The sequence below is a fragment of the Melospiza melodia genome, chromosome 8 (genome assembly GCF_035770615.1).
Source record: "Melospiza melodia melodia isolate bMelMel2 chromosome 8, bMelMel2.pri, whole genome shotgun sequence".
Taxonomy (NCBI): Eukaryota; Metazoa; Chordata; class Aves; order Passeriformes; family Passerellidae; genus Melospiza; species Melospiza melodia.
Window position 1 is genome coordinate 15669221 of NC_086201.1, and position 25156 is coordinate 15694376.

A 25156-nucleotide genomic window follows, 5' to 3' on the forward strand; every position below is an offset into this window, starting at 1 on the left:
GCAGGGCAGCGTGGAGATGGGGCAGGGTGTGTCCAGAGAGGTGTGGGGCTGGCACAGGCGTGGGGAGCCTGGGTGGGGTGCTGCCTAGTGGATTTTTCCTTCTGCTGGCAGGGGGATGGGGTAGAGCGGGAGAGGGCTGACAAGGAGAGAGGGACGGCACTGACTAACATTAGTGACATTGGAAACCTGTCTACAGGATACAGGCTCCATCTTCCGAGTGTTGTGGTGACTGGGGGTGGTACAGCAGGGTGGACGGGCACTGAGGTGGTGACTCCAGGCTGGGATGGAGAGGTATCCCTGGCAGGCAGTCCCACAGTGGCTGTCCCTACTACATCCTGCCCCAGGTTCCCGCTGGCTCTAATGACACTTTGGTCCCGTGCAGACTGGGTCAATCCCACACCTCCAGTTACCCACCTCGCCCGGGTATGGATGGTGAGGAGAGAGATGTCATTCTTCTGCTGGAGGGCACTGGGGTGCCCAAACCTTGCTCCTAGAGAAGCCCATGGTGCCCTCTAGCCCTGCCTGCCCTTTAACAGTGGGCGCAGTAAGCACCCCCAATCCCTGCCTGCCCTCCCTACACCACAGCTCTGAGCTCCCTCTGGGGAGACAATGGATTTATTGGGCTGTGTCCCCAACCAGGAGAGGTGCATCCAGTGAAGAGACAAAAACACACCTGCCATCCATTGGCCACACTCCCGCTCCCCCACTTCATCCTGGACAACAATCACCATCAAAGCTGTGCTTTAAAATAATCTTTAAATAATTTCTGCTTTTTGTTAAAAAAAAAAAATCACCACCCCACCCCAACCAAACGATTTCCCACCCCCGCCCTGCCCTTCCATCTCACCCTGCACGCGCCCACACTGCCTGCCGTCTCTGGTACATACAAAGAGCAGATAAATAAATAGAGACGTGTGATGCTAAGGGGGACGTGGGTCACTGCCTGCCTCAGCCCCCTCCCCTCCACGGATGTGCAGCTGGGGGGGCTGAGGCTCTGGCTGCAGTTTGGAGTGGAGGAACTGTGGCTGCAGCTCTGGTGGGACTCTCCCCAGGTCCCAGAGTGGGTGAGCAGCAATGAATTACCCTGAGGGTTTGGGGTGCTGGGGGCTTGGGGAGGTCAGGCCAGCCAGGGTCTGAAGCTTGAGGAGTTTTTTAAGCTTTGGGGTGGGGAAAGCTTTCGGGCTGAGCCAGTTCAAGGCCACATGCTGAGGTGCTTTTCTCCTCTGCCTCTTTCTTCAGGCTCCAGCAGGCTGGGGTTGCAGCCCTGACTCTCCCCATCCCTGCTCTTACCAGTGTGTCTATTCCTGGCTGGCATTTGCACCCTTCTGCCCATATGTCTGCCTCCACAGCCCCCCTTGCCAGCCAGAGCACCCCACGCTGTCACAGCAGCCCCACAGGATGCCCAACTGGGTGGCTCTGGTGCTGGCTTTGGGCAGAGCTCGGCACCTCACTCCCCAGTCTATCTCTCCAGTGGAACTTGTGTCACAAAGTCGGAGGTCTCATGCCAGAGCTGTGCCAGACCCCCCACCCCTGCTTGTTTTGGGTGCCCCTGCACTGGGCTAAGGACAAGGCACAGTCCCAGTCCCTGGGTCACCCTCCTTCCAGCTGCCACATCCCAGGGCTGGAAATAGCATTGCCTGCCTTCCCACCCAGGCTGCCTAGCAAAGGGCCTGGGCCCCTCTCCCGAAACTTCCCCACTGGGTGCAGGCAGGCTGGGAACCTCGGTGGAGCAGCCAGGGCTCTCTGCTCTCCCCCCTCCCACTCAGACTCCATCAGCTAATTCGGCACACGCACACACACATTGCACACACACACACACATAGCAGCATGTGGATCCAGCCGGGGGCAGCCCCTGTCCCGGGGGAAACCCTTCATGCCTCCCTCCTGTCCCCAGGAACAGGGGTGAGGAGGGGGTGGTCAGCATGGAGGAGGCACACCATGGAGCTTCGGTGCCCCCCAGCCAGGAGGTGGCTGTACCCCAAGCAGGCAGGGCTGGAGGCAGCTCCCCACGGGCACCCAGCTTTGGGAGGGGGTGCTGGCCCCCCGTGAGTCACCCTGCAGCCACCACCTCCGCCAGCTGCGCTGGCCGGGGCTGCGGGGCACCCTCAGCTCTCCGCCTGGGACACCCCCAGTGGGTGGAAGCTGTCAGGGGGCAGGAGCAGCCTGCCCAGGCGGTAGAGCAGCCCTGAGTACCAGTGCACACCATCCCCCTGCTCCCCTGGCCACCCCAGCAGGCTGTGGTAGAGCCGGAGCGGCCAGAAGGCCAGCTGTGCCAGCTGCTGCTCCTGCACCAGAGCGAAGCACGAGGCCACCACGCCGTCCACCACCAGCGTCCCGTGGCGCGTCAGCGGGGCGTAGGCTCCCACGTCCCTGCGGTGCCGCACCCGCAGCACCTCAGCGGGCTGCAGGCTGCCCCCCCCGGCCGCCACCAGCACGAAGTGTCCCGGCCGCACGCGGCTGGCGAAGATGGGGCGGAAGCGGGCGGCGGGCGCCGAGGCGTTCTCCGCCACGAAGAGCAGGTGGGTGGGCGTCAGCACCAGGCGCCGCGGCGGCTCCTGGGTCTCGATGACGAGGAAGGTGGTGAGGGCACGGGGCTCCTTGTCCAGGAAAGCCAAGAAGTCACTGTAGGTGGGCCTGCCCGCCCCGTCCATCGCCAGCACTCGCTGGCCCGGGCGCAGTGCCCACAGAGGCGTCTGGGCACCGTCCTCCAGCGTCGCCAGGGCCCGCCCGGGAAAGCAGCCCCCCGTCTTGGCAGCGGCTGAGTGCTCTGCGCAGGGAGAGAGAGACACCAGGGTTACCCATCAGCCACACCCTCAGCACCACGTTTCCACTGGGCGCAGACACCTTCCCGGTCTGCCCGGCTTTGCCCACCCACGCATCACCAATGTGAGCTTGTCCCCTGCACATCCCCAGCCACCAATGTCCCCATGGCACTTCATTCCCCAGCCACCACGTCACTTGAGGTGGCACCTGGGGACTCCAGCATGGTCCCAGGGCATTAAGCTTGCTGTACAGAGCCAAGCCCCAAAACAGGCAGGGGGAATGGGACACAACCACAGCCTGAAATGTGCAAAACACTGCCAGGGGGCACCTGAAGCTTGAAAAAGCAGAGGCAGGGCCCTGAGAGGATGGCAGGCTGAGGAGCAGAGTGCCTGGTCTCACCCTGCATACCCCCACATTATCCCTGTTCCCTGCAGAGCTGCTCCTGGGCACTGCTTGGGAGGATGCTGCGAGGAGCAGTGCAGGATGCAGCGCCCTTTCCCAGCACTGCAGCGCCCTCCAGCCCCTGCGGCAGTCCTGCTCCCTTCTCCCAGCTGCTCACCCCTGCACCACTGATGCCAGCCAGCTCCTGCTTCTCTGGGCTGTAGGGAGAGGTCACAACCTGTGGCCATCATCGTGCAAAAGCTACCAGCCTCCTGCACAGGGCTTCCCTAGGGATTGCCACAGGGTAAAGGACCCAAACTCTCTGGGTTTGTCTCCTGGGATGGTGGCACAAGGCTCCTGGCCCTCCCCACATGAAGTGTCACCAGGGGCCCATTCTGGCACTTAGCAGGGGAGCCCTGGCTTCCCAAGGAATGGTGGTTAGCTACACCAGCAGCAGTGTTCCCCCAAGTCCCAGCAACTCCCAAGTTAGTGTCTATATGATGTGTCCTCCCACCCTCTGCCAGTGGCATCTCACCTCAGGGTCCTGCTCCTAGCTCTGCACAGCTCCATCCTTGAGCTCTAAGCCACCTCTCAGAGCCCTCTCCCAGCTCTCTCATCTAATCCCTGAATGTGCCCTCCCAGATGGCACTGCCCCCATCACTCCCCAGGTTTGGGCAGAGCCAAATCCCAGCCCCCAAGCCCATGAAGAGAGGCATCCATCTCTGGGACAGAATCCTTTTATTGCTCAGAAGAGGTGCAGTGTCTGCCCTGTCCTTGCCCCGGAGGCCAGGTTCTAAATCCTGCACCCTGCATCCCCTGGCAGGCAGCAGAGCAGGAGGGTGAGAGGGGTGCCTGGCAGAAGTGGATGGCATAGGTGCTGGGCATGGAGGGCTCGGTGGGTGGAGGCAAGGACCCGAGGAGACACAATACATACAACAGGCCATGTGGCCATCCATACAAAAATAAAAGCCATTTACTAAGAGGCAGGAGCAGCCCGGCTGCCCTCTGTACACAGTTCTGAGGGGATCAGGGTGTGTATCCCACAGCCTCCACCACACACTCTTGGGTTGCCCATGGCCTTGGGGAAAAATAGGGGCCACCCAGAGCCCTGAGGAGCTGCTGCAGAGTGAGGGGAATATAACCAGCTTCTAGAAGCCCTTCAGGGCCTCAGGGCCCCAGTCTGCTGCTTGGGTTAGGGCATCCCTCTTCAGTTGGTCCAAGGGGAGCATTCAAAAGCCTCTGTCTTTCTCCAGGGGCACAGCCCCACTCCTCTGGCCAGCCTCATAGCTGTGAGATCATGGTCGTTGCTTCGGAGCCTGGCCCCCCTCCTGCTGCCAGCCCCACAGGGTGCCCGGGGGCACGGGAGTCCTGGTCCTCCGGCCACGTTTTGTCCCTCTTCTCCGGGGGTGCACGGCTCCCTCTGTGCGGCGCGGCGGCCCCGCTTCCATCGCCGGCCGGCCTGGTGCCCGTCCTGGCATCAGCACGGGGAGCGGGTCAGCGCGGGGGGCCGGGCTGCCGTCTGGGGCCGTCGAGCCGCTGGCTGCGGGCTAGGGCGGTAGGACAGGCACAGTGCCGTGGCAGCTGAGCCGAGCCCGGGGACGAGAGGCGCGGGGCGGCACAGGCACCCGGCACCGCCGCGCACGGTGTGCGGGCACGGCTGTGCGGGCACGGCTGTGCCAGGGCTCCGTGTGCGGGCACGGCCCTGCCGCTCGGGGTGCGGGTGCCGGCAGCCGCCGGGGCTCGCTCCGTGCCCGGGCCCGGGCAGAGCCTCCCCGTGTGCCGCAGCGCGGGCGCAGCGCGGCCCCTCCCGGCGGCCGGAGCCGAGCGCGGGGCGCTGCTGCCCTCTGCAGCCGGCAGCCAGCGCGGAGCCCAGCCCGGGCACGGCTGCTCCTCGCGGGGGGCGTGCAGCCCACGCAATCCCCTCCGCACCGCGGGCAGGGCCTGGGAGCACCTCCCGCCCCGTCCTCCACCCTGCCGCCCCCGCTGCAGCGCACCGCGCAGGAGGAAGCAAACACCAGCAGCGACGGCAGCAGCCCTGAAAGCACCACCCAGCTCTGCTCCCCTCTGCAGATGGTGCCGCGCAGCCAAGAGCCGAGCCCAGGGTACCCTGGCCTCTCCCTGTCTGGATGGCCCTGACCCCATCCCTGGCTAGGCAGGGATGGACAGATGCTGCTGTGACAGCAGGAGCTCAAAAGCAGCCAGCAGTGGAGAGGGACAGGGCTGGATGAGGTTGGGCATGGGCACTAAGGGACTGCAAGGGCAGAGGCAAGGGAGACAGGGGCGATGGACATACTGGGGGGTCAGGCTGGGGGAGAAAGGGATGTGGGGTGAGAAAAGGAAGAGGGTAGAGCGGGTGGGTCAAGATGTAAGTCTGTGGGAGCCAGATGGGGAATTTGCCCCATTGTACTGGCTGGCCACAGGTGTGTGACTCACTCCCCACCTGACTGTCTGCCCCAGATAGGGAAACCAGGATGCAAAAGCTGGCACCCCCTGCAGGAGCACCCCACCCAGCCAGCCAGGCTCCCCATGTTCCCCAGTATGCTGCAAGAGGGGATCTGGCCCCCAGCTCCGCTCACTGCCCCCAGCCCACACTTACCTGACTTGACAGAGCAGTGGATGTGTGCCTTGGACTCGTAGTAGACCCAGTCGAAGCCAGCCTCCACGGCCAGGCGAGCCAGCATGCCGTACTTGTTGCGGTCCCTGTCCGAGGTTGTGATGTCCACAGCCCGGCCCTCGTAATGCAGCGACTCTTCCGAGTGGTGCCCGTCCTCATCCCAGCCCTCGGTCACTCTCAGCTTCACCCCTGGCCACTGATTCATGACAGAGATGGCCAGCGAGTTCAGGCGGTCCTTGCAGCGCTGTGGGGCAGAGGGACAGAGTCAGTAAAAGCTTTCTGGAGGGAGGAATTGGCTGCCTGCTTGGCAGGCTGCATCCCACCGTGCCTCCATTAATCCTCCCTGGGCTTGTCTAGCACAGGAAGATCTGAGAACATGAGGGGCCTTGTCTACCCCACGCTCTCCAAACTCCCTGCAGAGCCTGACACCCCACTGCTGGGCAGAGGAGAGTGCACCCAACAGGGCACCCTTCTCCTCCCTCTCTTCCCATCCCAGGCTCATTTGAGAGCCTGTCGGGCAACGCAGCCTGGGCTGGGCTGAAACACCCTCTCTGCTCTGCTGCCCCGTGCTAACTGCACCCCAGCAGTTCCCATCTGACACGAGGAGGATACAGGAGCTTCAATCCTGCTGCTGCCTGGGAGGGGGTCCCAGGCACCCTAGGGCTGTCTCCAGGCACAAATTAAACAACCTGCCCTGTTCTGAACACAGCTCTGCTTGGTGCGGCTGCTCAAGTCTGTGTAACAAGGACACAACACTAGGCAGCCCCGTGGCATTAGCCAGCCTCTGCTCCTATGGGAAGTGCCAAACCTGCCCAAGAGCTCTGTTGTGCTGGGACAGAAAGAATGTGGAGTGAAGCCCCCTTCACCTCTCTGCAGCACTAGGGCTGAAAATCCTGGGCTGAGGAAGAGCAGCAGATCTTAAAGGCCCCAGACCTCGTGGCCACAGAGGTCACACATGCAAGTAGGTGCCCATGGCAGTCCTCCCCAGCAAGCAGAGGGATGCCAGCCCCAAATGCCTGTTTCACAGTCCTCCCAGCCTTACCCTGCCCTGCCCCACATCCCCCAGCTACAGCTGAAGGTCGGGGAGAGATCAAAACTCTTTGTGCTTGACTTGCAGAAGTACAGCCCCAGCTTCTGGTCCCTTGCTAAAGGGATGGAGGAGAGATAGAAAAGGTGTAGGAAAAGGAATATGGGAGGTTCTACAGAAAACCAGGTGAATGGACTAGGGCTGTGCAGCCCAGAAAGGAGATTCTGTGAGGTCCTGAAGAATCATAGAATTGAGTTGGAAGGGACCCATAGGATCAAACTCCTGGCCCTGCACAGCACACCCTGAGAATCACACCAAGTGAAACTGTATAAAACTTAAGGCAATTTAAAAGACACAAGCTGAGACTGGGGTGTTTTTACACTGGCTCCAAAGGCTGAGGTTCACACATACAGGTACAGCTGGTTCTGAGGCAGCCAGCTGGATCAGGAGTCCCATTGTCACCACCCAGTGCTTGCTGGGTGGGAGAGCTCTGCCTCCAGGGCTCCTCTCACTGCCATTCCCCAGGAAACAAGGTGCCCCATAAAATCAGGGCAGAGGACAGAGCATTCATGGTCAGGCACAAAGCCAGTCCTGGGAAGCATTAAATGAAATGACTGGACAGCAGCTTAAAACACAGCCACAGCTGGGGATGTTTCTGCATGATGCCCAGCTCAGAACTGGCGCTCCCCACCATAGCATGCCTTGGGTCTTGAGACAGTTACAGCAAGCATGAGCCAGGGCTTTAAAACCTGATGCTGGCTACATCCTCAGGCTCAGAAATGCCCCAACACAGGGGCTGCTGAAAATGTAGGTCCTCACCCTGTCCCCAAGCACCTGCTCCTGTCCCAGGAAGGTGGGCGCTGCTGCTCCTGAGGAACCCTGCTCTCCCTTGGCAGGGTCCAGGCCCAGGGAAGGGCAGTGCCAGGCAGGCCTTTGCCCCACATGAGGCCTGCCGTCATCCCACAGCTCTCTGGGCGTGGGGAGATAAGCCAGGAAGGTGCTGGACAAACAGTTTGCTAGGTGAGGGGAGGAGGAATAGGGAGGAGAGTGACTTTTGTCCCCGTCCAGCACCACCGTGGTGCCACTTGGCACATGTGACAAGCTGTTCCCAAGGTCCCTGGCCCCACTGGGACCCCGCAAAAAGGGAATTCAGCACTGGAAATGAGGAGGGAATCCCCGGAGCCACCCTGCATCCCCCAGCCATCACTCCAGGCATTCCCTTGGCACTACCCTGCCAGCACCCCTCTCTGGGCACCCCTCCGGCCCTCTCTGCCATGTTTTGTGTCCTCCAGGGGCACCCTGCGCGCACAAAAACAACGAGACTGTGCCAGCCTTTCCCCCAGGCAGGGACAGCGTCAGGAGCGCCCTGTCCCCGCTCTGCCGGTGCCATCGGTGGCCAGCAGGTGTCAGAGCGCGGAGGGGACCGGCGGGGACCGCGGGGAGCGGGGACCGATGGACGGGAACCGGGCGGGCACAGGCGGGGCGGCGAGGAAGCGGGTACCAACGGGGGGAATGGAGAGCAGGGCACCAGCGGACCAGGAACAACCATGGATCGGCAGGGAAGAAGCAATTATGAGGAGGAAACAGGGATGAGGGAAAATAATCAGGGAGCAAGGAGTGACAGGCAGGGCTGAGCAGGTGGGGATGGGCAGGGAGCAGGCACAGGCGGCAGAGAGAAGACAACAAAAGACAGGGATGGACAGGGATGGACAGCGGTGGGTAAGGAGCAGCCAGCAGTGGTCAGGGAGCACACACGAGCTGCAGGGAGTAGGTAGGGATGGGCAGTGCCTGCCCAGGGGCTCTGCTGCCTGTACGAACAGGTAGGCAGGGACCAGAAAATTCATAAACATGGGCTGTCCACGGGCTCTGTGTTTGATGGTGATGGCAGGGAGGGCACAGCTCGTCCCTGTAGCGGTGCAGATGACCAGGCACCCCCAGCTCACATGGTGGCTCTGCTGTCCCATGCACCATGAACCTCATGGTGAAGATCATGGGGATGTTGGGCTGGGCTGAGCAAAGAAGTTCTACCCACCTTCTGCCCAACCTCTGCATCTCCCTTTTTGTGTCCCAGGGATGGGACAATGCCCTGTGGGGCAAGCCAAACTGCTTTAGGGAAGGCAGCAGGACAGAGCTCCAAGATGGGGGACAGTCAGCAGGGACCCCAGGGTCATCTCAGGGGAGGTATGAAAGACACTCAGGTGTGACCACAGTCTCAGCAGAGGTGTTGTGAATGGAGTGTGCTTGGCCACAGCTGCCCCCATTCCCAGAGCCTGGCCAGGAGAAGAGGGGTCTTACTAGCATCTCCTCCTGAAGGGAGGTTCCCCTCAAAGGAAGCCAAAAGTCCTACCCCAAGGTCTTCATGAGAGATTCCTCACCACTGCAAGGATGGTCTCCATGGTCAGTTGGACAAGCAGTGGCTGCAAGGGATGGTGGTTGGGGTGGGGAGAGGCTGGGTTTGGGACTCCATGGGGGCAGGGGACCCACGGCATTCCTGGGCCAGGCTGCTGGGGAGAGGTGAGGCAGGCTTTGCCTCCAGCCTTATCTCAGCACCTCCGAGTGGGACCAGTGAGAGCAAACACACTGGAATTCTTGAGGAAGATGAAACGATAAAAGAAAGGCGGGCAGAGAGCAGCACTACCCACTCCTCTAAGCAGGCGACATCTTCCGGCTGCCTGGGACACCCAGACCCTTGGACTTGGGGAAAGAAAACAGGTTTGAAGTGAGTCAACAGCAGTAAAAGCCAGTGCTCTGGGGGAAGGGACAAGGAGTTGGGTCAATGGCCTTTCCCAACCCATAGCAACACAGGACTTGGTGCCAGAGCTAGAGTTCCCGTATCTGAGGGATCTCCCCCAGCCAGGGCCCACAGGAAAATCCCAGAGGGCTGTGGGATGGCAGCAAGTTACCAGAAATCATGCCACCTCCATAGCAAGAGGAACAATTCCTTGCAGAGCTGCCCAAAGCACTGTGGTACCCATCTGTGCATGGATGTGTGGTGGTCAGGGTCCCTACTGGAGTAAGAACCCTCATTTGTGCAGCCCAGGAAGACCAAGATGCTTCTGGGTGCTCTGCCAACAAGGCAGTGGTACAGCATGAAATGTTAGGCTGGCACAGGGAGACCTCCCTCTCCCAGGTGTGCTGAGGGGCACTGGCTGGGTTACAGAAGGTGGAGGGAGCACTCTCAGGAGAAAACACAGCAAGAAGCATTCTCTTGCCTGCAAGGATGTCATCCACTTCCCCGATGTATGGACCAGAGGAGCTCACTGCTTCCTCAAATATCCCTGAGGCTGTTCCCCAGGGGAGGCAGGTTACAGCCCAGCCCCAGGGCTCCAGGCACCAGCAACCACAACCTGTGCAACTCCCCAAGCTTGCTGCCTTGCAGGGAATCCCGCTCCCTCTGCTACAGTCCCCAGCCTGAAAACCAACCTGGACTATGGTCCCTGACCTGAGGAACCTGCTCTCAGGGCACACAGGGCTGCAGAGCTGTCAAGCCAGCACCCAAGAAGCTTCTCCTCCCAATGTTATGAACACCTTGGTCAGACACTATGGCCAGGGCCTTGCTCAGTGCCCACCATCACAGTCCCTCACGTTCACCCACCTGCCAGCCCCTGACCGGGGGTGCAGTGGGCAGAAGGGCAGCCCAGCTCCCCTCTGCTTCCCCCAGGAGCTCGTTCAGGCTGTGACCCTGCTGAGGCTGGTAGCCAGGTTTCTTAGCAAGGCCGTGCGGCTCCTTATCTGCATTCCTGAAACCCTCAGGCATTCTCCTGGCAATATTAAAACACAGAGTAACCTTCGTCCAGCATCACCCCCCCTCCTCTGCTGTCGTCTGTGTCGTCCACCCCCCCATCCTTCCTGCCAGCCCTGGGTACTTGGGAGCTGACTGCAACAAGGCATTGGCAGTAACAGGTTGTCCCCAGCCCTGAGCACAGCAAGCAGCTCCCCCTGAGCACCCTGCACCATCCCACACGAGACATGCAGGAAGGGGAGCACTGAGGGTTTCAGTGTCAGAGTGGGGACAAGGTCAGCAAGGGCACTCCTGGACACAGCAGCACACGAGGCTCTGGTCTGTCCCCGGGATCCAAAGGCAGGCTGCCTGCCCTGCCAGTGGGGAGGCAGGGTAGAGGGGCAGGATGGCTGCATGGGCCGGGGTGCTGCCTGGCCAGGGAACAGCGCAGCACAGCCCTGCCGGATCGAGGGGATGTGGGAGGATGCTGCCGGATCGGGGGCAGTCTGACACAGCTCAGGGGCACAGCTGCCAGCTTGGAGTGCAGGGTTATGCCAGCCTGGGGACCAGTGGGACGAGAGTTGAGGGGCAGCAACGCAAGGCGCTGCCAGCTCGGGAGTCACAAGGGCATTCCTCGGGATGCAGCGAGCCACGGGTGCCACAGGCTCCGAGGAGCAGCGGGGCAGGGTGCTGGCACCTCGGGGGACAAGTGCTGCCGGTTCCGGGAGCAGGGTGCTGCCGTCCCAAGGCGCAGCGTGCTGTCCGTCGCGCACAGCGCAGCCGAAGGGACAGAGCGCCCGACGAAGGGAGATGCACTCTCCGCACGCCGGCAGCCCGAAGCCGGCACCGGGATGCCCGGGGCAGGACGGGGAAGCCGCAGCGCGGGGCCCACACGGTCCCCGGAGAGCGGGTGGCGGGGCGCTCTGAGGCGGCCCCGGTGCCCGCAGATGCCCGGCGCGGGGGTAGAACCGGGCGGCAGCGGTGCCGTACCTGGGTCATGAGCCGGTCGGCGCCAGTGTTCTCCTCGTCCTTGAAGATGATGTCGGGGTTGTAGTTGGGCGTCAGCTCCTTGAAGCGCTCCGAGTTACGCGCGATCTTGCCCTCGTAGCGGCCGCTCGCCCCCAGCGTCTTCTCGGGGACGTTGGGGCTGAACTGCTTGTAGGCGAGCGGGATGAGCTTGCGGGGCGGGCGGCGGCGGCTGCCCACCACCCTGCCCGGCCCGCAGCCGCGCACGGCCGGCGCCAGCAGCAGCGCGCACCCGCTCAGCAGCAGCAGCAGCGGCGCCGGCTTCATGGCGCGCCCGGCGGCCCCGGGGCGGCCCGGGGCACCGCTGGCTCCGGGTCCCACTAAGCTCGGCCGCCGCTCCCGCCGCCCGGCCCGGGGCTCCCCATGCGGCGCGCAGCCGGCGGGCAGGTGCCGGTGCCGGCGGCGGCGGCGGGGCGCGGCGGCTGCCCGGCGCGGGTACGCTCCGGCTGCCCGGTGCGGCGAGCTGGCGTCGGCCCGCTCTGAGCTGCCGTGGCCCGGCGGCGGCAATAAATAGCGAAGGGCCGTTTGTTTTGGCAGGCGAGCGGCCGCTTGCGGGGCGCGGGGCTCGGCGCTGCCGGAGCCCTCCGCGGTTTGCGCCTCGGCGGTCAGCGCGGCAAGGCTGGAGCCGGAGCCGGAGCCGCCGCTGCCTCGGCTCCCTGGGCAGGAGTGAGAGGGGAAATTGAAGAGATCCGGGACCGGGAACCGCCAGGACCGCACCCTGCCCGTGTCCCAGCCTCCCAGCGCCCTCCCTCTCTCGCCTCCTCCCCGTGGAACCTGCCCCGGGCCGCCCGCAGCCTCCTCCCCCCTGCCGAGCCCCGCAGCCCACCCCAGCGGGGGTGCCCGCCGCCACCTGCCCCCCGGGGCAGCCCCGCCGTCGCCCCAAGGTGCGCCCGGGCCGCCGCGCACCGTCGGCCCCCTCGGCGGGGCGAACCGCGGGGCTCCCGTGCGGCGGAGTGGGCGCGGGGTGGCACCCCCGGGGCTCCGGCCCCCGCCGCGCCGCCTGCTCGCCAGGGGCCCGGGCCTGCGGGCGGGGATCAAACAGAGCAGGGAGGCAGCTGGTTGAAATTTAACCACAATATTCTCGCTCCCCATTGTTTCCAGGGAGGCCCGATATTTCCACAACAGGATTATGGCATCTGATTAACTCGCTGAGACAACAATGAGGGGCTGGGATGGGCTTCCCCTTCTAGCTGCCAAAAGGGGAAAGTAAATATAACACCCTGATTTCAGGAGCGAGGGTTTGAAGGGCCCCCCCCCGGTTCTCCCCCAGCTGTGTGCCGGGGAGGGGTCCGGCACGGGTCCTCTTGAGCACCCTCTGGTTCCCTGGGATCTTCCCAGGTGAGGCAGTGCCTGGGATGCCCACACACACACAGGCTCTCCCAGGGATGTTCCCTCACCAGCTCTTCTGTGAGCGCAGGGCACGGCTCACTCACAGGGATACACCGTGGCCAGGCTACAATAGCCCAGCCAGACATCCAGCTGTGGCTGCAGGCTTTGCTGCTCTCAGCAGGAACAGGCAACCTGGGCACGAGGGATGCAGGCTGGGAAGACAGCATCACCCACAGACTTGGGATGCTGCTATCTCATGCCCCCAGCAGACCATTCCCTTTGCAGGAGCTGCAGGCAAAGTGCAGCTGGCCAGAGGTGTCTCCATCAGGTTTTCATACTCAGTAGCCACAGTCCATCAGGTTTTTGTACCGGTTTTCACACTGCACACCCAGAAGCAGTGCCCAGGGCCTCTGTGAAGACCTGCCACTGAGCAGGATGGTGAGATGCAGCTGTCCCACTGTCCCTGCACATGATGGAGCTGGGGAGTCTGACCAGCAGCCCCAGGCCACCCCACTTCTACACTTCTTTGGCTGATCCTTCCAGTGGAGCATCCTAAGGGCATCAGCAGAGAAAGCAGAGGGAACGCACCACAGCACAATTCTCCATCCTTGCCTTTGGCTTCTCAGGGATGCAGAAGGGACACAACTCTCTCTGCGTCCCTAGCACAGGAAAATTAGACCCTATGGACTCTAGACTCGATTCACAGGCTCCTCCAGGGTGGTTTGTACTCCCAACAAAAGGAGCCTAGCTTCCGACAAGCCTGTGAAGCAGGATGATCTGGGATAGCACTGCATCTGGAGGCTGCAGCACTTCCCCAGGGAGAAGCTGCCTGTGAATGCCAATGTCACCAACCCAGACCTCCCAACAACCTCTGCAGCCTGCCAGCACGCAGTGTGCGTGTCACAAGCCACTGTCCCCCTCCCAGCAGCTCCAGGCTCACAGTAGCAGCCTAGCCCTGCCCTTGCTGGTGACAGCATTCATGTCCCATGGAGGCCCAGGCTGGAAGACAGGGAGTTGGGTTTGCCGGTGACACCAACTCCTGCCCGTGGCACTGTGCACTGGTTCTGGCCACAGCAGGCAGTGGCAGTGCCCTGTGCCTGGGTGCAGAGTCCATCGCCTCTCCATGCAGCATTCCCAACGTCAGCCAGTTCTTCTGCCAGGCAAAGCCTTTGGGGCACACAGGGCTGAGTGGGACAGGGACACCAGGCACAACAGGGGAGCCAAGCTGGGTGTGCGGGGAGGCAGCTGGAGGCTGAGACAGGGTTGGGATAACCAGTGTTAAAGGGGGAAACTTTGCCTGGGGAGGGGGAGTCCTGCTTGGGCAACTGATGGGAAGGGACCTTTGCTGCTGCAGTGGGAGAGATGCAGCATCTGTTCACACGGCATTTCCCTCAGCACTCGGCCCCTTTCAGGCACTTCTGGCCAGGATGCCAGGACACGCTGCTCCTGCCTGCATTCCGAGAGAGCGCCAGTGCCTCTTTCCCCTGCCCTTCGGCCGTCCCCAGCACGGCCCCGCGCTGTCCCTGCCCGGCAGCAGCGCAGCATCCCGCCCGCCCCTCGCTGGGCTCCCAGGGCTGCCCGGAGCTGGGCGCCGCGCAGGGAGCAGGCACGGGCGGCGGAGCCGAGCCGGGCAGTCTAGGTGGTGCTATTTCTCTATTTTTGCACTGCACGGGTTTGGGATTTTCCTCTCCCTATTCGCTGCCTTGGTCGTCTTCTTCTCTCTCTCTCCCTCTCTCTTTTTTTTTTTTTTTTTCTTTTCCTTTTCTAAAAATACTTGACAGCGATTGAAAGGTCCCTTTAATCGAGGCCACAGAGCCCTTATTAAGGGCACGGGTCGGGGTGCTGGGCCGTGCCCAGCATAACGGCTTCATTAAACCCTGCGAAAACTAATATTTATGGAATCAAATTTATGGAGGCCGAGGCCGAACTTGTGGCCTTTAATGTGTGTCGGGAGCTCAAATCCAGCTGGCTCCAGGGAGGAGGGGGTGGGGACAGTGAAGGAGACCCCAGCAGGACAGCATGGGACAATGTGTAGTGACATTCCCCTGTGCTGGCAACAACCAGTGGCCTCATGCTGGAGCCCTGAGGGCCAGGGTCCCTGCGGTTCCCTGGGGGACATTGGCAAAGCTCTTTTTCCTAGTGTCTTCCCTCTGCTGCTTTTATTTACCCCCCATCCATGCTCCCGCATCCCCACCTCCCCTTGCCTTGGGAGAGAGGTGAATGTAACAAGATCTGTCCCTGCAGCAGGTCTTTAGGGCTGCTGGACACTCCACAGACTTCGCAGCAGGACAGGGCTCATGAGCAACCTCTCTGCAGCATCCCTGGGACTGGCTCCCCTGAGCTGAGCACCCCAGGGCGAAGCAGAGACACAGGAATTCACAGGAATTCACAGGAATGACCCAGGGATGCACCACCCACTGGTGCATCACCACCCACTCCTCCTCTACAGAGTCCACCAGCCACTGGCACAGCCAGGTCGGGATTGTTTCAGCCCTACCTCTCCCTGTGATGTCTCCTCAGACCCAAAGGGGGTAGACAAACCAGGTGCCCTCCCTGGGGTGATAAGCACTCCTCCTGAACATGGGGGAACAGCACAAACCCCAGAGCCAGCACAGAGCTGAGGGATGAGGCTCACAACAGAGCAGCTCCTGCACCAGAGATGGAGTGCATATGGATGGAGCAGGGCTTGCACCAGGGACAACCAGGTGACAGAAGATACAGAAACTGCTGAGCTGCTAAGCTCCTGCTGCCCTGGTCCTACCCTTCAGCAGGACCCTCCCTGGGGGCAAGTGCCCAGCAGGCAGGCTCAAAGCTGCCAAGATAAAATGTTTGCAGATGGGAAAATGCAGGATACATAAGCTACGGCAGTCGGCACAAGCTCCCCATCCCATGGATTTCCCTTCCCACCACCCACCCTGCCCTGCATGCTGCTCCCTCAGAAAGGAAATATAAAAAGCCACTGGTTGCACTGGGACTGGTGGGCTGTGGCCCAGCAAAGGCCCTTTCATTCCCCTCCACAGACACAGGGACTGCTCCGGATGTTTTTGTTTCCCCCTTGCTGCCCAGGAGAGCAGGCAGCATGACTGCAGCTGGCCCAGCCCCAGGGAGCAGGGCAGCTGGGGGCATGGGTCCCTGTCCAGGAGGGCAGCACCCCTGCCTGCAGCCTGCCTGCTGCCTGGCTCCCTGCCTGCTGCTTTCAGACCTGAGCTGGGCACAGGAAGGGGGTCCCTGAAAGGAAACCTGTGGACCCAGGGGCTGGAAGAGGAGAGCAGGAATGGATGGATGGATGGATGGATGGATGGATGGATGGATGGATGGATGGATGGATGGATGGATGGATGGATGGATGGATGGAGTGTGAAGGGATGGATGTGGTGTTTTGTGTCCAGGGAGCATCTGCAACCTGCTCCAGGGCTGCTCCCAGCATTCAGTGTGTCAGTGTTCTGGGTGTCTCTTGCTCTTGGAGGCCAAAGCAAGGGTCAAGCCAGTATCACCTGCCCAATAACTGTGGTGGAGGTGCCTGTAAATGCAGGGTGTCCCTCAGCCTATCAGGGCCTTTGCCAGCACCAGCACACGGGGTATGCATCCTGGTATGGGACAAGAACACCGGTCCAGCCCCCTCAGCTGTGTCCCCATGATCTGGGCATCCTCTGGTGCACACCCCAAAGCACACACTGCTGCTCAGGGTGAGCATGGCTGGGAGCTGTGTGCTGTGCCACAGCCATGAGCTGCCCTCACCTCACTGTCCAGAGTCACTGCAAGCACCTGGGACATCAGAACTGGCCTGAGGGGGACTCAGCAGCACCAAAGGCTACATCCCTTCCTAGACACTACAGGCCTGGTGGGACAGAGCAGGAGAGGGAATCTCACCCAGACACAGCCCTTTATTGAAAATCCACCCAAGAGCAGCCAAACCCCACAGCTCTGCCAGAGCCCCAGCTGCCCCACACCCACTGGCAGCATCCCTCCCACTTCTCTCAGGTCCAGCAGTGGTTCTGCCATGAGAGGAAGCCTGGGCAAACTCTGCACCAGGGAAGAGTTAGAAAAGCTGCTTCCTGAAACACTGTTGAAGAAAGGAGCTCCATCTCCCCAACTGGAGACATCATGGGAGGGGACCATGACCTGGGCAGGGCCCGTGAGGAGATGCAGAGAAGAGCAGTCGATGCATGGGTTGTCTGCACTGCCTCTCTTGGATGCTGGGGGAAGCAGAGACCTCATCAGTTATGGCGGCCATCTTTCAGCTGAAGAGCCCTTTTGCCTTCTTTGGCTTGGCCTTGGCTGCAGGCAGCCGGGGCTTCTGAGCTGGAGAGGAGGCTGGCTGGAAACAAAGAGGAGGCAGTGTCAGTTCCACCTTGGCGAGTCATGCGGGATGTGTGCAAGTGTGCAAGCAGTGACATTCCTGACATCTGTGTCGTGGGAGGGCAGAATATACACACATGTGCAATCACACACTCAGGATGGATGGGGTAGAATGGGCTAGGAACCAAGCTGAGACTCCTAGCCCATCCTGGATGAGAGGAGGGAAAGGAGATATGGGCCCCTTGCCTTTGGTACAGAGAGACTTTCTAGAGCTGCACTCACCGAGGTTCTCTCGCTGGAAGATGTTGTTTCATCCTCCTGGGATGCAGCAGGTGAATGGGGGTGCTTCATGGTTTCTGCAGTGGGTGCTGTATCCACGTCATCCTCTGGTACCAGAAAAAGATGCAATTTGGGATTGAGATAAGGGAGCATGGGGCATTACCCAAACCCACTCCAGGAGCTGTGCTTGGATTGGGAGCCTAGCCCATGGCGGAGAGCAAGGGGGACACTGTTGCATGGGGTGAGCTGTTGGTGGGACCACACTTCCCTTACCCTGGGATATGGGGCTCAGCAGCCGAGGGGACAGCTGCACCACATTCCCCCATCCACAGCCAGGGAGCTCCTCACCAGAGCAATGGCGTTTCCGAGCCTGCCTGAGCTCCTGCTGTGTCACTGCAGTGTAGAGCTGCTGCAGAGCAGAGGCAAACGCCTGCCCTTCTCCCGCACTGCAGATCCGGGGCAGGGTCTGCGGGAGAAAGCACAGACACCATCACTGCCAGGAAATCACCCTGCCACAGGGATGCTGTGGGGCACAGAGGCGCTGTGCCCCCCTCTGCCTGTCAGGCTACATCTGTTTCACCCCAGCAGTGCAGCAGCAGAGTTTGTGGGAACAGGCAGCTCTGGCACTGGGTGGGATGTGGCTGCTCCCAGCTCTGCACATCCACAGACAGACAGACACACAGACATACAGACACACACACACGTGCACACCTCCACACACCTGCTCTTCCCATTCAGATGCCTTGTGCAGAGGCTTTTGGGTCATCCATGAAATGCTGGAGATAAGATGGCTCTGGAAGGGCCGTGGCTGCCCTGCCTGGAGCAGCATGGGCTGTAGCCTGTGAGTATGGACAGTGAACCTTGGGCAGGGACATGAGCTAATCAGAGGTAGGAACAGATAGCCCCTGCCTGCCACCACAGCCTCCAGCAGAAGGCATCTCTGCTGGCCCCACAGAAAGTGAAAATGATGTGACAGTGAGATGAGGGATGCCCAGGTTTGCTTCCAGTCTGCCAGAACAGCTCCTGCCTCCCTGCACGCACTTTTATTTCTGGGAAGCCCCCCTCCTCCTGCCTGCACCCCTTGCCAGCAGGATGCCACCTTTTCTGCTGGGCTGTGCTGATGCACATGAGAGATCTTGGCAGGCTGGGGAAGTGCCACACTCCACTGGGAACATAGCATAGCTCACAGTGCTCAAACAAACATGCACAGGGAAAGGGAAAGGGGTATGTGCCCTGGAGGGAGTGCTGGGGGGGGTGTGGAGCACAGCATGGGCCTACAAGTGCAGGTGAGTGTGCCATGATGACGTGCACAGGGACTGTGAGTGCAGCAGTGTGCACACGAGCGTGGCTGTGGGTGCACGCATGGCTGATTGTGTGCCTGTGCCTCTGTGTGTGTGTGTGTGTGTGTGTGTGTGTGTGTGTGTGTGCCAAAGGTCTGAACACACTAATCTCTGCCCTGCTCCACGCCCAGACAGCAGGAGAACAAAGTGTAACAGATAAGGTAGGATCCTCTCTGGCCAGGAAAGTGGGGAGGGGATGGGGACGCTCAGACCCACTCAAGGCCAGAGTCCAAAGCCTGACCCCAGCTTCCCAGGGGCAGATAGGTAGGCTGAGCCCTCCTCACTGCTCCCTGCCAGACTGGGTGGCAGGATAGGGCTGATGCCAGGATGGGTTGGCTGCTGCCAGACACTTTCCGTGCAGGTCTCATCTGTTCTGCTGGAGTCACAGGCATGAAAACCCTTTGGCAGCAGAAAATGCACTGGCATCTGCTTTTTGACCAGCTGCTATGCAGGTCACCTCCTCTGTCCCTGCCCACTGCCACTGGAGGGAGCGATGCTCTTCTGCCAGCATCCCACCAGCATCCCACCTGCATCCCTGGGACTGCTTGGTACTGGGCCAGCACAGCTCTCAATGCCTCAGTGCCCGGCCTCCCAGCTGTTAGCTGTGCTGGCTCATCACAAGGTCCCAGAGGGAAGAAGGGATGCTGAGCACCTGGGGCACCCCAAGGATGCTCTTGCCCTGCGTGTCTCACCCCAGAGCCAGGGCTGCACCCAAGGCTGCAAAAGCAGCATCCAAGGCTGGGAAGGTGAGTGCACTTCAAAGGCAGAAGAGGGCCTGGTCACGGGTGGCCAACACAGCCCAGATCAAAGGCACAAGCTGGAGTCATAATTCAGAGAAAAGCAAACAGCAGCTCCCAGGAAAGCCAGGAATGGCAGTGAAGTGAGCAAAGTGTACTAGATAGCACTGCGTGGGTCAGTGCCCCCGGAGGGCAGGAGAGTCCCCTGCAGAGCCAGCCAGCCCTGGGTGCCAGTGCTCGGGGTGCTCGTCCCCTCTGCCTGCCACCAACGGGGCTGGGCAATGCCAGGGCAATGGGGCAGGCTGTGCCTGCAGGTGCAGGGTGCTGCCCAATCCCCTCTGCTCCAACCCACTCAGGAGGGCATCTGGCATGTGCCCCAAGCCCCAGGGCTGCCCAGGCTGCTCCACTTCACAGCATTCAAGCAAGGATCTGGGCAGGGCAGCTGCTCACTCAGTGCTCAGCCCCAGCTGAGCTGCCCAGATGTCCCTGGGGATGGGGCAAACCATCCTTGCAGCCACCCAGTGTCCCCAAGAGCTGCACACAGCCCCCCACTGATGTGGCACCGTGGGGAGGCACTGGAAGCAGAGTGCCCAGCGCCACCAGGGGCATTGGGCATCCGGGGTGGCACAGGGGTCTGCAGGTGCAGGGCACCTGCTGCCCACGCCTGCGGGAAGGGCTCAGCTCCAGCAGGCCCAGGGTGGAATTTGGGAGTCAGCAGCCACTTCCTGCCGCTGCCCTTCCCGGCGGCTGCAGCCCGCGGGCTCAGGGCCATGGGGTGGCCGGAGCTGGCCCGCGGCGGGACTGGGAGGCTGCGCTTCACAGCCCCGGAGGGAAATGGGTTATAACCAGAGCTGGAAGCGTTTCCCTGCACAGCTATGACTCAGCAGGGAGCAGAGCATGCTGTGCCAGCCACCGGCCACCTGATGGCCCTGAAGGCTGAGAGGGACAACGAAGTGTCCCCCAAAGGGCTGGGTGGGGGGACAAGCCCTGGCTACAGCTGGTTTTCCCCTTCCTCCTTGCCCCACTGCTCCATTCCGAAGCTGAAGCCTGCTGCAGACAGCTTGGCCCCACTGCAACATCAGCCCTGGCCTCTGGTGACTTGTTTTTCCCTGATTACCCATCTCCAGGATAAACATGATGTCTGAGGTCCGGGGAGGCACAGAGCAGAGCTGGCAGCCGGGGGAGTGCTGGCTGGGCTGCTCCACGCCACTCCCCAGGCACCAGGGAGCGATGCCTCGGCAGCTGGCATGGCTTGTCGGGCCTGTTATGACTACCTGGCCACAAGGCCAAGTGGGCTGCCCCAGTATCAGGAGGGACTCAAGGCTGCGGGAGACTCCACAGCACAGCCTGAACTGTGAGCTGGGGGAGAGGGGGGAGCAGTGTACCCACCAACGGGGGGGCAGGTGCCTGGCATCACACTGAGAGCAAGCCCACAGTGTGGAGGGGCAGCTCAGGGGGAGCTGGGCTGCAGCCCCATTCAGTGACCCCCAACCCAGTGGGCAGCTATGGGGCTGCACCCCAGTACAGAGATGCAGCAGGGTACAAAATCTATCTCCAAGGCATTCTGCATTTCCCCACCCCCTGCCTAGACTCCCGTCTCAAGGGGCCAAAAGGGACAGCAATTTGGATGGTCTCTTGACAGTATGAGCAGAAGGGGCACATTGCCCAGCACCATGCCTTGAGCACAGAAGCATCACCTTTGCCTGGCCCAGGATGGGTTTGCAGGCAGGCTGGATCATGCTGGGCCCCCGCAGCACTGCCAAGCACCAGAGTCTAAATCGGTCACGCTCAAAGCTGGGGACTGACCCTTTCATTATCACACCAGACATTCGAAGCGGTTACCAACATTCTTCACTACAAATCCCACATTCCTATTTTTTAATATATTTTTAACTGGAAAACAGAGCGAATGGGGCCTGTTTGGAAATTATAGCCTGGCTGCTGTGGCTTGTATGTCAGATCTGCCCACATTCCCGTGGCCAGCCTCAGCACATGCTCCACAGGGGCACACTTAATAATTCCTGCCGGGGCTGGAGCCAAGGGGCGTGTGCCAAGGGGGAGGATGGCTTCCCCAGGCTGCCCCCACCGGTGGGCTCCATGGAAGCGGCGTGGTGGAGTGACAGACCAGGAATGGCAGAGTGGCTCTCTGGCACCAGGCACGGCCCTGACACACTGGCATGGATGAAGGCTGGTGCTGCTGTGGCAGTCCATGGTGGGCAGGGGAAGGGCTCCGTGGCTGGCACATTCACAGGCTGCCCTTGGCACTCTACCCCGCCACAGGCTTTGTGCATGCTCCTGGGAATGAGGCTGGAATGGCTTGCTGGATCTGTGCTGGGCATCTCTGCCCATGCTTATGCCAATGTCAGGCTAGGGAGAGGCCCCCTCTGGAATCCAGATAGATGCTCACCCATCCTCTGCCAGCAGCAGAGGATCTGTCTGCAAGAACATAGATAGAGAGGGTTGAACTGTCCCCTTCCAGCCGGTATCAAGGGCAGGGAAAGGGAGTGCTTATTCCCTGGGATGAAGCAGGCCACATCAGCCCAGTTTCCTGCCCCAGCTTCCTTATGGGGCAGTGACCTTCTCCCTGGGGACAAAGCCACCTCCAGGCACCCCAAGGTGCTGTACACTGACCGCTGATGCCCTTTCCCAGCTCCTCCGGCCCTTAGATCTACTTGCAACCCCCAAGCCTGCAGCAGTTGCTGGGACACTGCATGCCCCAGAAGCAGGAGGCTAAAGGACCAGCTCTGAGCTCACTCTGTCATTGTCTCCATCCCCCGTCATACACTTCCAGGGGGCAAGCAGGAGCAGCAGCAGCAACAGGAGCAGCAGCAGCACCAGCACCACCAGCAGCAGCAGCACCAGCACCAGCAGCAGCAGCAGCAGCAGCAGCAGCAGCAGCAGCAACAGGAGCAGCAGCAGCAGCAACAGCAGCAGCAGCAGCAGCAGCAGCAGCAGCAGCAGCAGCAGCAGCAGCAGCAGCAGCAACAGCAGCAGCAGCAGCAGCAGCAGCAGCAGCAGCAGCAGAGCTGGCGGCGCTGCCAGCCCGCCCTGGAGCAGGCAGGGGCAGGATGGCCAGGGCTGCACAGGCAGGCAGGCAGCCAGGCTGAGCACACCTGGAGGAAGTGGCGGTGCCGGCTGGGGAAGGCAGCCGGAGAGCTGCTGAGAGGTGAAGGGGTCACCCCGGGGAAGAGCGGGTGGTGGGGCCGGGACAGAGGAGCATCCCAGCCCGGCCCAGCCCGGCCCGGCCCAGCCCGGCACGGCACGGCACGGCACAGCACTCCTCCCAGCACCGTTCTGGCCCTGCTGCCTGCAATGTTTTCCTTTCCCCCTGACTTCAGGGGCCTTTCCAGCGAGCAAATGTCAGGCACATAAAGAGCGGCACTGTGAGCGGAAGATGGAGCGAGAATGCCTGCCCGCGTCCCTCCGTAAGTGCTGTCTCACACTTCATCAAGGCAGCCTTTGCAAGCGAGCCACTCGCTTAACAACCAGCAGTCTATGCTGCCCCGCGACCGCAGCAGCCCCGCCGCTCAATACCCTTTTCTTTTCCCCTTGTGCTGTTCCTGTGCCTTGGGTTACAGCCTTTCTCGCAGACACTGAGCGAGGGCGTGGTGCAGCGGGGGCTCTGCATTGTGCCGCCGCCACGCCGGGGAGGATGCTGGATCCCCATGGAGAGAGGGAGGGATGCTCTGCCCTGCCCTCTCGCTGCTGCACCCACAGGGATCAATCCAGGGAAAGGAGGGCCAGCGGCAGAGCACAGGTAGGGCAGGAGGCTGCAGCATCTCCTCCCCAGTCATGTGAGCACCGACCCAGCGGGAGCAGCCTGGGGCTTGGCACAGACCCTGGGGGAGGTGAGTGGTTCCAGCCCTAGTGGGCAGGCCCTACCCAAATCCGTTTGGAAAGAGGCCCTCCTGCCATGCTGCCAAGCAAACCCATGGGCATCCAAGCCCTCCCCCTGCCCAAGTGCCAACAAACTCCCTGAAAAAGAGCTGTGCCCAGCACTAGCATTGCCTCCCCACCTGGGCAGTGCTGGCAGATGCTGGGCCTTGCTGTGCAGGGTCTGGTGGCAGCTGCTGGTGGCACTCTCAGCTCCAGCCTGACCATGAGTGTTTATCCTCCTGTCCAGCAGTCCATGAGATAACAGCAGGAGAGCCTTTGGGGAAGCTGGCACCGGGTGCCAGTTTGGCAAGGGAGATGGACAAGGAGAATGCCCTGAAGTGTAGCAGGTCCCAGCATGCCAGGACTAAGTGAGGATTTGCCTCCAAGAAGGCAGGCTGATAGTACCTATGGCCTTCCCCTCCACCAGCCTGACCCATCACTGACACAGGCTGCCTCCTCCAGGGTCAAGAGCAGAAGACATGGAAACCTGGTGGCCAGCATGCCTCCTCTCCCAGAGTGACAGCTCAGAGACCCCACTTATCTGTGAGGAAGTTGGGTGGCTCACACTGCCCTGTTATTTTAGGCTGACTGGGTGAATATGGACACATCATCCCGGCTTATTATTGTAGGGTTCCTCCGCAAAGTGTGCCAGCTCATGCGGGTTTATTATTGTCTGCCCAGGAAAGCTGGACACACTGCGCTGCTCTGTTATTGTAGGGTTGCTCAGGAAGGCCAGCCAGCTCATCCCAGCTTGTTATTCTTGCACAGAGCTCATGGGGGGCTGGCCAGGAAACTTCCTGCAAAGTGGGATGATGGAAAGGGAGCCACACCTGGTGAATCACAAGGATGCTGTGTGGTGATAAGGAACAGTGATGGGTGGGATCCAGCACCTCGGCTCCACCCAGCCAGGAGAGGCCACTCATTCATGGGCACAAGCACTCATGGGTCCCCTGGGACCTGTGGGGCACTGGGGCTGGCAGAGGCAGCTGGAGTGTGGGTCAGAGCTGGGAACTGGCAAAGCAGCCCTCATAATCCTTGAGAAACAAAATCTGGGGATGACAGGGGAGCAGCCATGGAAATACTGCACCCAGTACATCCCTAAACCTGGCACACAGGGGATTAGCTGAGCTAACAGGGCCCAGAGAGGAAGCTGGTGCTGAGCCAGGTGGGATTAGGGGCTTTTAGGGAGAATCTGGGTGTGTTTGGGACCAAGGCTGAGCAGGAGGCAGCTGCTCCACCCTTGTGGCTTTGCAGTTCCTCCCAAGCACAGGTGCAGCCACAGGGGCAGCCCCTGGGGATGCTGCCCCATTGTGACCCGAAACTGCAGCAGGAAGCGTTTCTGCGTGGGGCAGGGGGCAGCAGGGCTTACTGAGCTGCCTCGGGCACGTCCCCGGGCACATGGCCCCACCAGGGTTGGGTCCAACATGCCCCAGCAGCCCTGGCACTGCTGCTGGCACAGCCACTGAGTCACCATCACTTCCCTCTGCCCTGTGACAGACCGTGCTTCCCAGGCATGGCAGCCTGCTGGTGTCACCCCAGGCTGTGCCCAGTTGGTACCAGGTGCCCAGATGTCCCACGGGCAGTGCCAGCTGTGCCAGGTGTCCCTCCAGGCAGTGCCCAGCTGTGCCAGGTGCCCAGGTGTCCCAGGGGCAGTGCCCAGCTGTGCTCAGTGCAGATGTTGGTCCCCGGCCAGGCAGCAGGATTGAGTGTCAGGAGAGCTCTCCATGCGCAGCAGCGGCGGCAGGAGGCCAGCCTGCCCTGTGA

General features: G+C 61.4%; 2 protein-coding genes across 3 annotated transcripts in view; both read right to left on the reverse strand.

Moving 5' to 3' along the window:
* Positions 1-850: 850 nt before the first annotated feature.
* IHH (Indian hedgehog signaling molecule) lies at positions 851-11799 on the reverse strand. The gene is made up of 3 exons (XM_063161365.1): positions 11497-11799; positions 5741-6002; positions 851-2767 (listed from the first exon to the last, which is right to left on the reverse strand). The coding sequence occupies exons 1-3, from the start codon at positions 11797-11799 to the stop codon at positions 2106-2108; spliced, it is 1227 nt and encodes a 408-aa protein (XP_063017435.1). The 3' UTR covers positions 851-2105.
* A 4937-nt stretch (positions 11800-16736) lies between these two features.
* NHEJ1 (non-homologous end joining factor 1) overlaps positions 16737-25156 on the reverse strand; it is a 42537-nt gene continuing 34117 nt past the window's right edge. For both annotated transcript variants that reach the window (XM_063161919.1, XM_063161917.1), the window contains exons 6-8: positions 17788-17905; positions 17443-17546; positions 16737-17179 (exon numbers count right to left, since the gene is read on the reverse strand). In XM_063161919.1, coding sequence (XP_063017989.1) covers positions 17099-17179; positions 17443-17546; positions 17788-17905 — 303 coding nt within the window. In that variant the 3' untranslated portion in view covers positions 16737-17098. The remainder of the gene's footprint in view (positions 17180-17442; positions 17547-17787; positions 17906-25156) is intronic.